The sequence below is a fragment of the Malaclemys terrapin genome, chromosome 17 (genome assembly GCF_027887155.1).
Source record: "Malaclemys terrapin pileata isolate rMalTer1 chromosome 17, rMalTer1.hap1, whole genome shotgun sequence".
Taxonomy (NCBI): Eukaryota; Metazoa; Chordata; order Testudines; family Emydidae; genus Malaclemys; species Malaclemys terrapin.
This window is the reverse complement of record NC_071521.1, coordinates 11,748,914-11,765,582: the sequence shown is the minus strand read 5'-3', so window position 1 is coordinate 11,765,582 and position 16,669 is coordinate 11,748,914. Positions and strand designations below refer to the sequence as shown.

At 51.6% G+C, this 16,669-nt stretch overlaps 1 protein-coding gene across 1 annotated transcript in view; it reads left to right on the top strand.

The window, feature by feature from the left end:
- The window catches only part of HMCN2 (hemicentin 2), a 113,984-nt gene that overhangs the window by 21,709 nt on the left and 75,606 nt on the right, over positions 1-16,669 (top strand). Inside the window, exons 14-21 of the mRNA XM_054007963.1 lie at positions 1,550-1,663; positions 2,163-2,312; positions 10,836-11,030; positions 11,985-12,080; positions 13,636-13,763; positions 14,469-14,613; positions 15,474-15,586; positions 16,032-16,191. Of these exons, the coding sequence (XP_053863938.1) occupies positions 1,550-1,663; positions 2,163-2,312; positions 10,836-11,030; positions 11,985-12,080; positions 13,636-13,763; positions 14,469-14,613; positions 15,474-15,586; positions 16,032-16,191 (1,101 nt within the window). The remainder of the gene's footprint in view (positions 1-1,549; positions 1,664-2,162; positions 2,313-10,835; positions 11,031-11,984; positions 12,081-13,635; positions 13,764-14,468; positions 14,614-15,473; positions 15,587-16,031; positions 16,192-16,669) is intronic.

Genomic DNA, 16,669 nt, shown 5'->3' with positions numbered 1-16,669 from the left:
TTAAAACACTCTCACAGCAGATTTGACAAAATGTAAAGAAGGTACCAATGTGAGATTTCTAAAAATAGCTACAGCACTCAACCCCAGGTTTAAGAATCTGAAGTGCCATTCAAAATCTGAGAGGGACGAGATGTGGAGCATGCTTTCAAAAATCTTAAAAGAGCAACACTCCAATGTGGAAACGAAAGAACCCGAACCACCAAAAAAGAAAATCAATCTTCCGCTGGTGGCATCTGACTCAGACGATGAAAATGAACATGCGTCAGTCCTCACTGCTTTGCATTGTTATTGAGGAGAACCTGTCATCAGCATGGACTCATGTCCCCTGGAATGGGGATTGAAGCATGAAGGGACATATGAATCTTTAGCGCATCTGACACGTAAATATCTTGCAACGCTGGCTACAACAGTGCCATGCGAATGCCTGTTCTCACTTTCAGGTGACATTGTAAACAAGAAGCGGGCAGCATTATCTCCTGCAAATTGTAACCAAATTTGTTTGTCTGAGCAATTGGCTGAACAAGAAGTAGGACTGAGTGGACTTGTAGGCTCTAAAGTTTTACGTTGTTTTGTTTTTGAGTGTAGTTATGTAGCAAAAAAAATCTACATTTGTAAGTTACACTTTCACAATAAGGAGATTGCACTACAGCACTTGTATGAGGTGAATTGAAAAATGCTATTTCTTTTGTTTATCATTTTTACAGTACAAATATTTGTAATAAAAATAATAATATAAAGTGAGCAATGTGCACTTTGTATTCTGTGTTGTAATAGAAATCAATATTTGAAAATATAGAAAACATGCAAAATATGTAATAAATTTCAATTGGTAGCCTACTGTTTAACAGTGCGATTAGTCACAATTAATTTTTTGTGAGTTAACTGCGATTAATCAACAGCCCTAATAATAATCCTTCCTTTCTCCCATCTTTTGTCTTACATATTTAGACTATAGGCTTTCTGGGAAAGGGGCTGCCTCTCACCATGTGTTGTACAGCACCTGGCACAACGGGGCCTTGACTGGGCCCTGGGCACTGCTGTAACATTAAGAATGCATGTTTGTGTGACCTTCAAGATCTTGCCTTCAAACCCACCTGTGAAGTGGCTAGCATGCCATGGGCACCCTGTAAATAGTGTCTGGCAAAATGAATCAGTGGCATAAACCAGAGCTGGGACAGCTTGAGAGAATCATATGTTAAACAGACGGGCAAGGGAAAAGACAGATTCATTGTAGCATCAAGAACGAGTTCTCATTGTTAGGTGAGGACCCTCAGCAAGTCTGTCGGTGCGTGGTATCCACTGGTTATGTGAGACTGTGGGAGCTGCGGTCTGTTGCCAAGCACTGCAGTGCATCTCTGCAGAACAGTTTGCCATAGGCATTTGCCCTTGGAGTGCTGGGTGGGTGTGGGGGCTCCCAAGCTGGTGCTTCATCCCCATAGACGTCCTTCCCCTGGGGCCGTGGTGTTTCTGGGGTATCTCGTGCATGCTCGTGAAGTGCTTTCCAGGGTGGAATAAATTTGGAGCCTTTTTGTGTGTGTCTTGGATACAGAATCTCCCCACGTCGCTGCGGTGAGTCCTGTTGTGCAGGCCCTGCTGGGAGAAGATGCGATGCTGGAGTGCCACATTTCCGGGGTACCCTCTCCCCAGATCATATGGTACAAAGGTAGGGCTGGAATTGACTCAGGTGAGCTATGCAACAGTCTGGGGGGGCTAGAGGCATATTAACTACCCCCCTACTCTTAACACAGACAGATTGCGCCTCGCAGTCCGTTATCCCTTTCCTGCAGATGGACTCCACTTCACAGCCTCACCTGGCTAGCCGTCTTCTCGCTCCTGAGACCCCGAACCTCTCTCCACCCTGCCAGCCAGCAGCCGTCCATTCTGCACTGCATTGCACCTGCTGCTTGGACCGTTCTGTGTTTGGGATGCCCCGTCTTAGCCTGCCCTGGCAAAGAATACAGGAAATCCCCTGGGCAGGAGGCAGAACCTTCCTGAGATATTTCCAGCTCCATTTTGCAGGCTCAAGTTCTGTATCCAAACAAACTAACTCTCCATCCCTTTGAAGATTTGCCCATTGATGACAAGAGAAGGCAGGAAGGGGCTTTGAGGTGCTAAGGCAGTGAGGAATAAAGGTTTGACGTTCAGTATCTTTCCTTGTCCAGGGGAACAGGAAGTGGCATCTTCTCCTCCCGGTGCCCATCGGGCGGTCCTGCAGCTCCAGGCAGTGCAGGAGGAGGATTCAGGAGAGTACATCTGCGAGGCCATCAGTGAGGCGGGGGTCTCCTTTGATGGCATCCTGCTGGAAGTTGGCTGTAAGTCTTGACTTATAAAGCTTTGGGCTCCTTCAGATTATTAAAGAAAAACCAGCTAACAGTGGCAAATGACCTGCTCCGCTGGGATGTACGCAGTGTAGTTGTAGCCATGAGGTAGTATCTTTTATTGGCCCAATAGAAGTTGGTGTAATACCTCACCCACCTGTTCTCTCTGTACCCCTTTGAGAGAATTCCCAGGAGTTTAGACTGGAATGACCCAGTTCTGCACTCTGAGCTATTCACTGATACCTCCACTCTCTGCCCTGTTACAGGTGAGTCTCTCTCTCCGCTCCCGTCAGTTTATAGCAGCCAGCCTAGTTCTGGATTTCATCCTGCCCTTGGGCTCTGCGCCCACACTGAAGTCTATGGGTCTTTCCAGGGCATAAGTGAGGACAGGATTTAGTTCTGGATGTTCTACACAACCAAGATCCCGTCACTCACTGCACCGCTGGAATGAGCCCTTTCTAGGGTGGGAACGCGGCAACCAGCACTGTGCTATCTGGCAGGAGTTCTAGCTATAGGGGGCGAAGAGTCTAACCATGAAACTATAGGGGGATTTCTACTGATGCATGACACCTCGGGGCATGAATTGAAGTAGAAGGCTGCGTCCATTTGAAGTTGCAGGGTTGATTTGGGCAGGTAAAGTAAATGCTCAAGCTGAGAGTGGGCCAGGTTGTGGGACACCTCTAGCGTCATGCAGATTGTAAAAGGATCGCGTCCTTGTATGCCCAGGGACTGCACTTCACATCTCTTCCAAACAGAGTTGTTTTATTGCAGTAGCACTGGGAGGCCCCGTTGTGCCAGGCCCTGTAGAGACTCCTAGTGAGAGGAGCTCCCTGCCCTGGAGAGTGCTCAGTCTAACGAGAGGCAAGGCAGACAGCAGATAACACAGAGAGGTGAAATGGCTTCCCTAAGGTCATACAGCAGGTCCGTAACAGAGCTAGGAATAGAACCACTCCAGTGCCGTAGCTAGAAGACTTCACTGCCTCTCATGTGAGAGAGAAGAGCGCCACCTACTGAGTCACCAGCATCATGTCCTAGAGCGTGTATGCTCCTTTTCGGGCACCCATCTAAGTACTGTACAGGTTTGACTATATGTAGCTAGAGAGAGGAAACAGTGAGAGGTGCTATAGACCCAGTCTCTACTAAGTTGCAGCCTGGAACTGTGGGACCACTGTGCCTCCTTAACTCTCCAGCCTGGACTGTCTCTCCCAAAGCTATGCTAGTGGCAAGCAGCAAACCCCTCCAGGCACTGTGATCACTCAGCCACCAGCACATCCAGCTAAATGGCATGAATGCTCCCAGAGCTGCTCCTGAATCATACAGAGAGAGGCACCAGCCAACCACCCCAGCCCCTGGCCTTGCACCCCAGAAATATACCATCTTACACTGCTCAAAACTCCCTTAGACAGTGCGAGTTCATTAATTAGTTCACCACTTCTTCAAAGGAAAGAGGACATGCCCCAGCCTTTGTCATCTGAGCTGAGATTCCCCACGCACTGCAACCAAAACCACTCTGTTCTAGGTAAAATATAAAACAGATTTATTAACTACGGAAAGAGAGATTGTAAGTGATTATAAGTAGCAGGCATCAAGATCAAAGTTGGGTGCCTAAGAAATAAAAATAGAAACGCCATCTAAGCTCTAACAAACTAAACAGGATCTAAAGCAGTCTTTCACCCTCATAGCTGTTACAGGCAGCTCGCAGTTCTCAATACACAGACTGAACTGCCTGTCAGCCTGGGACTCATCTCCCCAGTTCAAAGGCTTTGTCTTCCAGATGATCTTCCAGGTGTTGAGATGGGGGAGGAGAGAGGCCAAGCGATGATGTCACTGTTCCTCTTTTATACTTTCTTGTAGCTGCTAGAAAGATCCTTGCTGTGAGGGTTAGGCTGCCCTCCTTGCGGAGGCGCTTTCTCTGTGGAGTCTCTGGGATAGTGGATTCTTCTGGATGGGCCATCGACGCCTGTCTGGCCAGTGATCGTTTCTCCTCTGTCCCTACTGAAAGGCAAGCTGTGTGCACCTCCCAGCCTCTTAATGAATTTCAGTAACACAGATAGCAACACTTCATAACGTCACATACAATCATAGGCGCCGACTTCCCCACTTTCCCGTGGGTACTTGACCCCCCCCCCCCGCCGCCCCTGGCCCCGCCCCCACTCTACCCCCTTCCCCAAAGTCCCTACCCCAACTCCATCCCCTCCCTGCCCCTATTCCAACTCCTTCCCCAAATTCCCGCCCCAGCCCTGCCTCTTCCCTGCCTCCTCCCCTGAGCGCGCCATGTTCCCACTCCTCCCCCTCCCTCCTGGAGTGTGCTAACGCTGCCAAACAGCTGTTTGGTGGTGGCTGGGCGGGAAGTGCTGGGAAGTAGGCGGGGGAGCGGGGACGCAGCGCGCTCAGGGGAGGAGGAGGAGGTGGGGCAGGGGGTGAGGGGAGCTCGGCTTCCAGTGGGTGCAGAGCACCCACTAATTTTTGCCCATGGGTGCTCCAGCCCCCGAGCACCCACGGAGTCAGCGCCTATGCATGCATTGATAGTACATACAATTCATGGATAATGAGGTTCAACAGATCAAAGCTTTTAAAATACCTCACAAGGAATGCATTGTACAAAACATATCATAATCAGAGAACTGGAAGGGACCTTGAGAGGTCATCTAGTCCAGTCTCCTGCACTCATGGCAGGACTAATTATCTAGTCCATTCCTGACAGATGTTTGTCTAACCTGCTCTTAAAAATCTCCAATGATGGAGATCCCACAACCTCCCTAGGCAATTTATTCCAGTGCTTAACCTCCCTGACAGTTAGGAAGTTTTTCCTAATGTCCAACCTAAACCGCCCTTGCTGCAGTTTAAGCTCATTGCTTCTTGTCCTAGCCTCAGAGGTTAAGAAAAACATTTTTTCTTCCTCCTCCTTGTAACAATCTTTTACATACTTGAAAACTGTTGTCATGTCTCCTCTCAGTCTTCTCTTCTCCAGACTAAACAAACCCAATGTTTTCAATCTTCCCTCATAAATCATGTTTTCTAGACCTTTAATCTAGAATTTTTGTTGCTCTTCTCTGGACTCTCTCCAATTTGTCCACATCTTTCCTGAAATGTGGTGTCCAGAACTGGACACAATACTCCAGTTTGAGGCCTAATCAGTGCAGAGTAGAGCGGAAGAATTACTTCTTATGTCTTGCTTACAACACTCCTGCTAATGCAGCCCAGAATGATGTTCACTTTTTTTGCAACACTGTTACACTATTGACTCATATTTAGCTTGTGTGTGGTCCACTATGACCCCCACAGCCCTTTCCTCAGTACTCCTTCCTAGGCCGTCATTTCCCATTTTGTGTGCAACTGATTGTTCCTTCCTAAGTAGAGTACTTTACATTTGTCCTTATTGAATTTCATCCTATTTACTTCAGACCATTTCTCCAGTTTGTCCAGATCATTTTGAATTTTAATCCTATCTTCCAAAGCACTTGCAACCCCTCCCAGTTTAGTATCATCCGCAAACTTAATCTGTCATGATCATATGACAATGGTGAAAGTGGGGGATCCAGGGTGGTACTTTGAGGTACAGAGTGTCATACTTCTATAGGAGACCCATTACTGCCGATGGTTCTGTCATTCTCCTCTTCACTCTGAACGCAGGGGGGCTGGAGGCTTGAAAGAACATGGTATGAAAGTGCTGTGGTTACGCATGTGTCTCTGGCTGTGGTCAGAGTAGGTGAAATTGAAAATGTTTCATGGTCAAAAATGTGTAGCGCAAAATTGGGAAAGGGGCGGATTCACAGGCAATGGCGTGGCTCCAGCAAGGGGCAAGACAGCCTGGTGAGAGCTAGCCAGAGGACAGCCTACTGATTAGCTCTGATCTGGAATGGGGAAGGTGTTAGTCCAGAAGGGAAGGGCCTGCTTCTGAAGTGTAGCTGGGTCTGCCTCCAGGGGGTCGAGAGATCCTGCTGACACAAATAAGCCACCACTGAAATTCACTCCCAGTTCTCTCCAACCCTTGCAATGGATGCAGGTAAATCTCTCTCCCCCATTTAGCTGTATCCGGCACTGGTTTTCTTGACTTCTGCTGCAGTGCCATTGTGCGTTGCTCTCACAGAACAGGGAGGTCTCAGCCCAGCACCCTGCCCGGAGATAGGAGTTCTGTGTCTTTCTGTGGAGCTCTACGACCTTCCCTGCCCTACAGCACCATGCCACGTACACTGTATTCTTCTGGGCTGGCTCCAGCCGTCCTATACCACTCTCTGCAGCCAAGCACAGGGCTGCTAAATATGGTTTTGTGTCCCCACACCTGCAAACTGCCCCTCATGCTAGCAGTGCGGCTGAGGCCAATGTCTGCGTGGGGTTCATGGGACTGAGCCCTACACCATGGTGAGCAGAATTGTACTGGAGCATCTGCCCTGGGTTCAGCGTGGGGAGGGGAGGCAGAGAAGACGCCCTGCCCGGTGGAGCAGAGGAGACAGGCTGGTTACTAGCTCTGGGAGTGAGAGCAGCACCAGCCTTGTGGCAATCCTTGGTGGTGGGTTCACGCAGACCCGCTCAGGCTCAGAGACTCTCGTTTAGGGGCCAAGCCAAGAGGAAACCTTGGGACTTCTCAGCTGCAAACTCTGTGCTCGTCCCTTCTGCCCCCAGCTTGCTGGACAGAGCAGGTGGGGCCCGACTAGCATGAATGGGGTGACTGACTGAACCCCTCCTCAGGGGGAGCTCCTCACTGCGCGTACGGTGGTGTGGGCTGAGCTGGCTCCAGGCCCCCTGGCTTTTCTCAGGGGGATGCAGAGCCTGAGCTGTTTTGAAACAAGAGGACCCTCTGCCCAGCCCGTTCCCCTAGGTCAAGTGCAGAGCAGCTGTGGTTCCCGTTGGTACAGACTGCAGAGCCGTTGCCAGCAGCGGAGGGGGATTTCCTCAGGCAGCGGGTCCCAGCCAACACCCCCCACGCACCCGGCCCTGGGGTCCAATTGCTCTGCTGTCGGCACGCTGGCTCGGGCTGCTGAAACGCAGCTGGCTCTCTACCGTTCTCCCAGTGCAGCCGGGGCGGGGGGGAGCTAGAGAACGGGCGAGAAGCACCGTGAGGCGTAGCCGAAGCCAGCAAAGGTAGATTTGAGCGCTAAGGTGTGAAATCAGCTTCCCCAGCCTGGTGGCTGTGTCACTGTCTGGGCAGCAGTGGGGAATGCCAGCTCCTGGCTCTTACGAGAGGACATGGTGCCACCTCCATGGGAGAGGAGGCTCAGTGCCTCGCCAGGCAGGTACGGCACTTCTGTTTACTGGTCAGGGAGCCTCCCCTCCCCTGCGTCAGCGTGACCCGGCTCAGTCCCGCACTCCTTGGGTCCGAGCAGGGTGGTGTCACCACACAATGGGGCACAGAGCAGTTTGTGCTTCCTAGTGGTGGGCAGGGGCTCTCCTGGGAATCCATGGGGAGGGAGAGGGTCGGAAAGCCCCCACCCTCTGCGTTCTTGGACCCGCTGCTTGACTGGGAGGGTGATTCTCACTCCTGTTGTTGTGATACTTTCAGGAGGAATTTCCCAATTCTGTCCCCGCTTCTGCGGGGCGAGAGCTCTGGGAAATCTCGGAGAAGTCTCCTCCCACTCACCACCCATTCTTTGTTCTTCCTTGAACGCTCTTCAGCCATGAGGTCTTGGACTGCGACCTCCCTCCATCACAGCTGAGGCCTGGATGGGGGCCACTCTGTTATTAATGCTCTTAGATCAGCCAGTGGGATCCTGGCCAGCTACTCCCTAACCCCCGAGACTTAAGCCATGGCTTTGCTATGACTATAGCCCAGTCAGACCTGGTTACAACATGGTTGTCTCCTGAGCCCATTAGAGCACGGGTAAAGCGTGTAGTGAGAACGGGACCTGACTGGGTCCAGTCTTGGCTCTGGCCTCGCTCTAGTGCAGGTGAGCTCTGTCTCCACAGCCTGCCGGCCTGGCCCCTGCCGGCCTGGGGAGGGAAAGAGGGGCACTTGGGAGGGAAGAATTTGCCAGTTAGACTCCCCGCATGTTGACGGTGAAAAAAGCCGCCTCCCACTCTTTGGGGCACACTAAGAATTGAGGATGCGAGTAGTCTAGCAGCTGCTGTTGTGGTTTGGAGCAGACAGGGTGTGTTTGGGGATTTTCAGAAATCTTTGTGTGTTTGCGCCGACACACAAGAACAGAACAAAGACATGCTGCAGCTAGGCATTGCTTAGCGAGGAGCGGCAGCCAAAAGGACATGAGACAAGGAGTCAACCTCCTCTTCTGAACAGGCTGCCCCCGGCTATCTTTTCCGATGTGGCAGGGGCTCAAAGCCAAGGGTACGGTGGGGTGTGGGCCTCCTTCAGACACTCTCCTGACCCAGCTGCTGCTTCCCACATGCTAATATAATCAAGAGCAAAGCTCCTGGCAGGGCCATGGAGTGAGCCCAGGTTTCCCCAGGCCGGAAGAAGGAAGGGGAAGGGACAGGGGCCGTCTGCCTGGCTTCTGGTGCTGCGGGGGGAAGTTGGTGGGCCTGCACTGGTGTCAGAAAGGCAGCCAGCTCTGGTGTATGTGTGTGTTGTGTACACTGTCCTGACTGTGGGCTCCCCCACTCAGCGCTCGGTTCCTGTATCTGGCTCCGTCCTGCATGGTGCTAGCAAGGCAGCTGCTAGACTCATTATAAAGGGAGGCAGTGGGGTGAATTCTGTAATGTTAGCTGTTTAACCAGCGTGGGAATTGCCCAGACCAGGTGTTGAGACTGTTCTATGCTGGCGGAGAGGCCCAGGGGAACAAGAGGGCATCGCTTTCCCAGCAGCAAGCCCTGAGCGCATTGGAGCGCAGGACTCAGTCCTTGCGCTGGGCAGAAGTGGAGGTAAAGGGGAAGGGTTTGCAGTTCTTAGACATGGGCACCTGTGACAGGATGAACAAGCTCCATCTAGGGACACTCAAACCGGTGTGTAGAACCCAAACACCAGCCGGCTAAAGTGCCCATCTGAGTGACTGCCTCAGGCGGACAGCCTGGAAACCAGGCCTGCAGGGAGAGACGGAGGCGAACAGTGAGCGATGGGTCTCTGGGTGGCCTTTGAAGAGCATCTATGTCCTCATAGAACCTAGCCCTGTGTCTACTGGGGGGAGATCCCAATGACTCCAAAGGACTTTAGATCAGGCCCCTGATGCCCCAGATTAACTTTGGGGCAGCCCTTTTTTTCTCTCTCTTGGGCTGACTGGTGCAAGCTGCTTGGTTCTCGTGCTGTCTTAGTTACCCTGCGACCTGCTGTATCTAGCTTGGTATCTGCCAAGTTGGGAGGTGAACTTGTGGGGAAATGAAGGGTCCCTTTCCCTCAAACTCTCCCTCGTCCCCCCGCATTCCCATCCCAGTAAAGTGATGAGTGAAGGGCTGAGAAACTGAGAGAGTGGTGCCGATATGGGAGGGTCTCCCCGCGGGGGTGATGGGAGCTTGTCACTTGGGCCCTCTGTGAGCTGGGCAAACCAGTGAGAAATACCCTGGAGGCACAGCGGCGCGTGGGGCCTTGCGGGGTGGATTTGGTGACCAACCGGGTCTTTTCCCCTCTGGCTTCTGCAATTTGCTCCCCCCTCCGTTTGTCTCAAGCTGTTTAGATATTCTTAGCTGAGCTCCAAGCTAGATCTTCTAACTCCCATCGTGAGTGGGCACCGCGGTGTGATATGCTGCAGCTAAATGCCTCCCTCCACGTTAATGGAAATGGACAATCTGAAAACAGCCGATGTGTCTGGGGCTCTTAATTGTTTTTTAAATGGCAGCTATTAAGAGCCACATGGAATTGCATCATGCTCCTTGGGGATTTCAATTCTTGATTTATTTTATAAGAAAAATGAAGCCCCGGAGAAGGAAGATCACATTTGTCAGAGTGTCCCTGGCCAAGTTCCTGCCTCTTTTCATGTCCACCATGGTACTGCCAACCCCTGGCAATGGAGACGGAGAAGATCCATGTTGTCTATAGATAGGACCGTTCATGTCTATAGTTATCTCCATCTCAATAGAGATCCTCAGCATGTAAAGCAGCAGAGAGGGACATACTGACCTAGAACTGAAAGACAAGAGGGTGAAGTACCCAAGTCCCAGATACTTTCTCTCCTGTCCACCATGACTGAGTTGGACCCGGTCGTGTCATTGTGTTAATCAGTAAGATGATCAGATGTTAGAGACAACAGGACTTATTAGGTCATCCTGTCCATATGCCAAGCACTGGGCCTTCTACCTTTCGACTTGAGTCTCTCGCACACCCTAGTGCATCTTGGTGTTTTGAGTCCTGCTGGTTGTACGCTCATGTGAAATACATTACAGCTAAACCTGTATTTAAATTTCTACATCTGTTGGAAACTTCTTTTAATGTCAATAACTTATTTAAAATGGAATGGGTTACAGGTTGTCTTCAGGGGCTGGGGTGTGGAATGGATATGATCCAAAAGGGAAACTTCCAGCACAGAGAAGACCTACCTGCGTGCCCTTTAGAATGAAACTGATTGTCCCATTTAGAGATTACGCTAAATTGGTGTCAGGACTGGATCTGAGACTCTTCTCGGCTTTCTCTTTCAGCTGCCCCTCGGTTTGCAGAACGCCCACAGGACATGTCTGTGGAGATGGGGAAGAGCATCAGTCTGGCATGTCGCGTTGAGGGACATCCTCCTCCATTGATTTCGTGGTCCAGACAGGACGGCAAAGCGGTCACTGCCCAGCCTGGTCTGCTCAGCAATTCCAGCCTTCTGGAGTCTGGTGAACTCTTTATGGAAAGTAAGAGAACCGGGACCATTTGTACACGCATGTACAGGTGTATGCCTAGGCACGAGCACTTAGTGCACATCTGGGTGCGTGCACATGCGTTGCATGCACATCTGGATGTGTGTACACACTGCGCACATGACTGGGTGTGCGGAGTATTTCTGTGTATTGTCTGCCAAAAGATGTGTGTACTCTTCTCTTGTGCAGTGTTGCAGGTGTGTTGTCACCTTGTGTATACACATAAGCGTTTTGGGAGGGAATTGGACTTATGCCCTTGCTTTGTTGTATGAAGAAGTTGATGGGTTTGGCATATTCCTTGTGTTTGCATCCTTTGGTAACTGCACTCCGAGGTGTGTACGCTTTCACAACTGGCTTTGCACGGGCTTGTTGCCTCTTACTTTTGCTAACCAGTGGCCCTGCTTCTCCACTGCCTTGCACGTTGTTTGCAAAGGGAGTGTGAGGCGCTACCGTTCTGACATGGGAGCATGGTACACCCTGTACCAGGGCTAACGTCTCCACCCTTTGGCCCACCACAAGCAGGCTGGATGCTTTCCAGGTTTATAAGCATCCGTGTGTTATTTATTAGGTCCCCTCCACCAATTCATCAGTACAGCCTCGTGCGGCGACATACGAGTGGACATGAACTTGATCGTCCTCATTTGCTCATCAGCTTCCTGCCTAATTAAGCCATTGGGCACTGATCTCCCAATGAAATCCACTCTTGAGGGGAGGAATAGCTAATACCTTCGTGACTAGAGTGCTGGGTCAGACCTCCAGCATGCTGTCACACGCCCACTTCCCACTCACCTTGGCCAGGTGTATGGGACAATGCTAGGCAGTGCGGGATTGTTTTTAAGGTGGCCCCACGGTTTGCTGGTGTGGGCTCTTCCCCCTACCAGAGCTCAGAGACCTGGCTGAGCCCCTCTGTATTGCCTTGCTCAGACCTTTCCTCTCCCTCTGCCCCAGGTGTGTCACTGGATGACCAAGCCGTCTATGTCTGCGAAGCACAGAATGTATTTGGGAAGATCCAGGCTGAGGCCAAGCTCATGGTCACCGGACATGGTTTACAGTCTTTCTTTTTAACATGTTTGTTATTAGCCTCATGCCATTGCTAAAGCAAATGAAAGCCTGGGGCGCAGACGCTGACAGTCCCTATGTCCGTGTCTGTAATGATGATAACAAGAACAGGAGTACTTGTGGCACCTTAGAGACTAACACATTTATTTGAGCATAAGCTTTCGTGGATTACAGCCCACTTCATCGGATGCATAGAATGGAACATATAGTCAGGAGATATAGATAGATAGATAGATGTGTGTGTGTGTGTGTGTGTGTGTGTGTGTGTATATATATACATACAGAAAACATGAAAAGGGGGGAGTTCCCCTACCAACTCTAAGAGGCTAATTAATTAAGATGAGCTATTAACAGGAGAAAAAAACTTTTGTAGTGATAATCAAGATGACCCATTTCAGACAGTTGACAAGAGGTGTGAGGATACTTAACATGGGGAAACAGATTCAATTTGTGTAACGACCCAGCCACTCCCAGTCTCTATTCAAGCCCAAGTTAATGTAGCCCACGAAAGCTTATGCTCAAATAAATGTGTTAGTCTCTAAGGTGTCACAAGTACTCCTGTTCTTTTTGCGGATACAGACTAACACGGCTGCTCCTCTGAAACCTGTAATGATGGGGCTGACTCTTGTTCCACACCGGTCGCTCCTTTGGAATATGCAGCTTGGGAATTCCAATGCCCACTGCCTGGGGCTAAATGTAATGCCCTTTGATGTTTAGGTTCATGATACTGTATTTAGAGATGAACCTTTACCCAAATCATGCAGCCAGCCCCCCTGCACTCTTGGGCAAGGTGGATAGGTTTAGGCTGAACCAAATTCCCAGATCTGATCTTTGGGGGGAAATGAGATCCAGATTGATAGAGACGTCCAGATAGAGACGTTGTGGCTCTGGTCCATTTCTAGCGGTAATGTGTTGCAAAGAGCCCCTCTGCATACGTGGATGTCATCAGCAGGGATTGAACTGCGACCTTCACAGCACCACGAATACAGGGCTCTGCCACTTGAGCTAAAGGCGTAACTCCGTTTGCTGTAAATAACTGGGCTGTTAGTCACTCGGGCCAGTCACTAGACAGGGACGTGATCACACATGAAGCCAGTGTATTTGTACCCGCGTAGTAGTATTTGATCTGATAGCCTGTAGGATGCAGCCCCTAGCGGGTGCAGCCATTCACAATTGAGATGTCCGTAGAATAGCTTAGGGGATGACCCAACGGGTTTATACACATGCAGATCCAAAGTTCCCCCCAGCAGAGGGCAATGAGGAACTTGCATGAGGACAAAATAGATGCACTAACCTATGGCCAAACCCGGGTTGAGTCTCAGCCCCTGCAGCTGTTCTGGCACGTCGATCCAGCCAGCACGGTGACCCTCGTGCAGTGGTGTGACCAAGAACTGTTTTGCTTTCAGAGGCTGGACAAGGCTCAGATTAATAATGTTTCATCCTGGAGGCTAATTTATAAAACACACCAAGAAGCAGAACTGTTGTCCTGGCTTCTTAAAGCCAGCTTGTCCCCACTTAATGTCGCCTTTTCCTTCTCCAGTTGCCCCAGCGATAGCTGTCGGGGCCCCTGTGATCCGTGCCCATGAGGGTCAGCCCGTCTCACTGCCATGCATAATCCTGGCTGGGAAGCCTCTTCCAGACCGACGATGGCTAAAGGACGGGCAGCCGGTGAGGTCTTGGTCCTCTGTCTGTTTAATTTGCTGCCCGGGGGGAACGGGGGCGGAGAGTGGTGAGTCATGCACAGGTCAGCAGAGTCCTTGCGTTGGTGGAGCCTGGGAGATAAATCTGATTGTTATTGACAGCAGCATGGCATTTGTTGTGCTGCGTCATGTCATTGTGATGGTGTTAGTCAGCGGGATGATGGTACAATCAAAGTAAGAGACAGAAAAGGCTTCGGAGAATAGCCCGGACAACCCCCAGATGTTACCACTCGGACCCCTTCCCTTGGGAGACCATCATACAGATCTCGCTGTCAGGAAGCTTTGCCCTGATATTCAGCCTAAATTTTTCTCTTTCTTAATTTCCCCCTTTACTATGAGTTATGTCCCTCCAGGTTGCACTAAATAACTCCTCTTCCTCCACAGTTACCCCCTTCAGAGACTGGGGGGCTGTTGTAATAGCTCCCCTGTGTCATCACGGAGCCAGTCTCCACCTACGGAGACCCCGGTGATTGTCTCTCTTCTCTGAGCTCCTCCAGGGGCCAGATCCTTGGCTGGTGCAAACTGCCATAGCTCTGTTGAAGTCAACGGAGCGATGCCAGTTTATACTAGCTGGGGATCTGACCTTAGACATTTTCTAAAGGCAGAGGGACAAGCATGTGATGCTCGTTGAACTGACCATCAATCCTGACTCATGGTTTCTCTCCGTTCCCAGGTCACGCTGGACAGCCGCCATTCCATACGCACAGATGGAAGTTTCCATATAGACCAGGCCTTCCAGGAGGATGCTGGGAAATACACCTGCGTGGTCACTAACGCCATTGGCTCTCGCAGGCAGAACGTGACTCTTGCCATCCACGGTGAGCGGTTTAGATCCGGGCTTTGCACGTTGCTTGTCTGCTTGCTGGCTTTGCACGCTGTCGTGTTACAGTGCGTGGAGGCAGCTGCCGCGGTGGGTGTTGAGTGCGCACCTCCTCTGCCAACTTCCTGCAGAGCACCTACGAAACCACGGTGCCTTTTGGAAGAGACATGGCTCTTGCCACGGAGCGAAAGCAGCAACGATGTTATCTCCAGGCGAGAAAAACGTGCGCTGTTGGAGCCAGTTTCCTTAGCAAGCGTCAGTCCCCAGGGCAGCATGTTGTTGACAAAAGAATTTAGGAAAATTCCTATTATCTGGCAGCTCTGGGACATCTGACTGGCCTGCACAAGTGCAATTCGATTCTGGACAAGTAGACTTCAGCTGCGTACTAAAACTCCTGGGTGTGCTGACTGAAAGGCACAGACATGGGGGGACACGTAAGCGGGGGCTTCTGAGATGGGTGGAGCTGCCTAGGGGGCAGTGACTTTAAGGCTGGGATTCTCAGAAGGGCCTAGCGCTCTCAATTGGGGCTAGATTTTTTTCAAAAGGGCTCATCTCCCATTTGGTCACGTCCGGCCAGGAGAGCTGAGCTGTTTTCAGAAGCTGGCCCGCAACTAAATCGCCAGCTTTTCCGAAGGGCTTGGCACGGCCTTTTCAAAAGGACCTGGGCTCCCTTGAAAACCAGGCCATTGGGGTCGCCGAGCACACCTGCAGATCTGGCCCTTAATTAGATGGCTGAGTGGGAGCTGAGATCTCTTGCCGCTGTGAGTGCCGAGCACTTGGAAATCAAGCCCTGAGCGCTGGCCCTGCCTCGCTGTTCTCAGTAGTAAGCAGTAAGGAGGACGCTTCTCTCGCTTACAGTTCCGCCCAGCATTCAGCCTGGTCCTGCCCTCTATAGCACCAACGAGGGAGTGGCGGTCACCCTGCCGTGTAATGCCAGTGGAGTTCCCTTCCCCACTGTTACCTGGACAAAGGTAGGGTGGAGGCTCTAATGCTTGGTCGGGGGAGCGGGGGGGCAGAAAGATGACTCTTTCTTGGCAGTATATTGGCAAAGGCTGGCTGCTGCAGGGGTGTGTTAGAACACAAGTCACCAGCTCACTGCCCAGGGCAGACCGGGACTGGCCCGTGTCAGGTTGTGGTGACCCCTGAGGTCCCCACTGAGTGCTGAGTTGTGGCTAACACAGAGCCGTTTCCCAGTGCAGACAGGGCCAGAGAGACTGGCCTTAAGGCTGCGCGGTGTATCCGGAGTGGGGAGGGTGCTTAGATCCCAGAGCATCCAGGAGTTGTGGAGATGGATGCTCCTGAGGGAATCCAGCGGGAGAAGGGTTAAAAGCACCAGCCTCTCGCCTCTCACCCATGTTCCCCCACCCCCACTCGGTTAATTCCGGAGCCCCTGCTGTTTGTTCTTTTCCTTTAAAGGAACTGGAGCCCCTTTCCTCCCGGAGCCCCCACTACCACATCCCCAGCGACCAGAGCCTCCTGATCCCCCTGCCCTCGGCTGGAGATTCGGGTGTCTACGTCTGCACGGCCACCAACCTGGGGGGCTCCGCCAGCCGGGAAATCCAGCTCTCTGTCAACAGTGAGTCCACTTGTCCGCTTGCTTGGGGAAGACCCGGCCAAGGACACGGCCTGTTAAAATGGCCCCCTCGACCAGCGAGACTGGGCTGACAGCAGAAGGGAGCTCAGCACCCGCCAGGTGCATTAATAGGAGCCTCGGGACTCGCCGAGCCTGTTCCCAGCTCTCTCCCCTTTCCCAAGCCCTCTCCGCCTGATAGGAAGACAGACACTCCCCTCTTCCAGTGAACATTTCCTTCCCTTCCCTGTTTGCGGCTGAGCCTCCAGCTCTCTCGTCAATAAGCCCTGCCTAGCCCATGGGAGCGTCAGTGCTGCCCAGACCTCGTACTGCCCCCTGCAGGGGGATTCTAGAGAACGTGCAGGGGCAGCGTGGTGCAGTGGCTAGGGCTCTGCTCTAGGAAGCAGAAGATCTGGATTGTATTCCCAGCTCTGCAGCTGACTTGTCTGTATGGCCTTGGGCAAGTCGCTTCACTTCTCTGTGC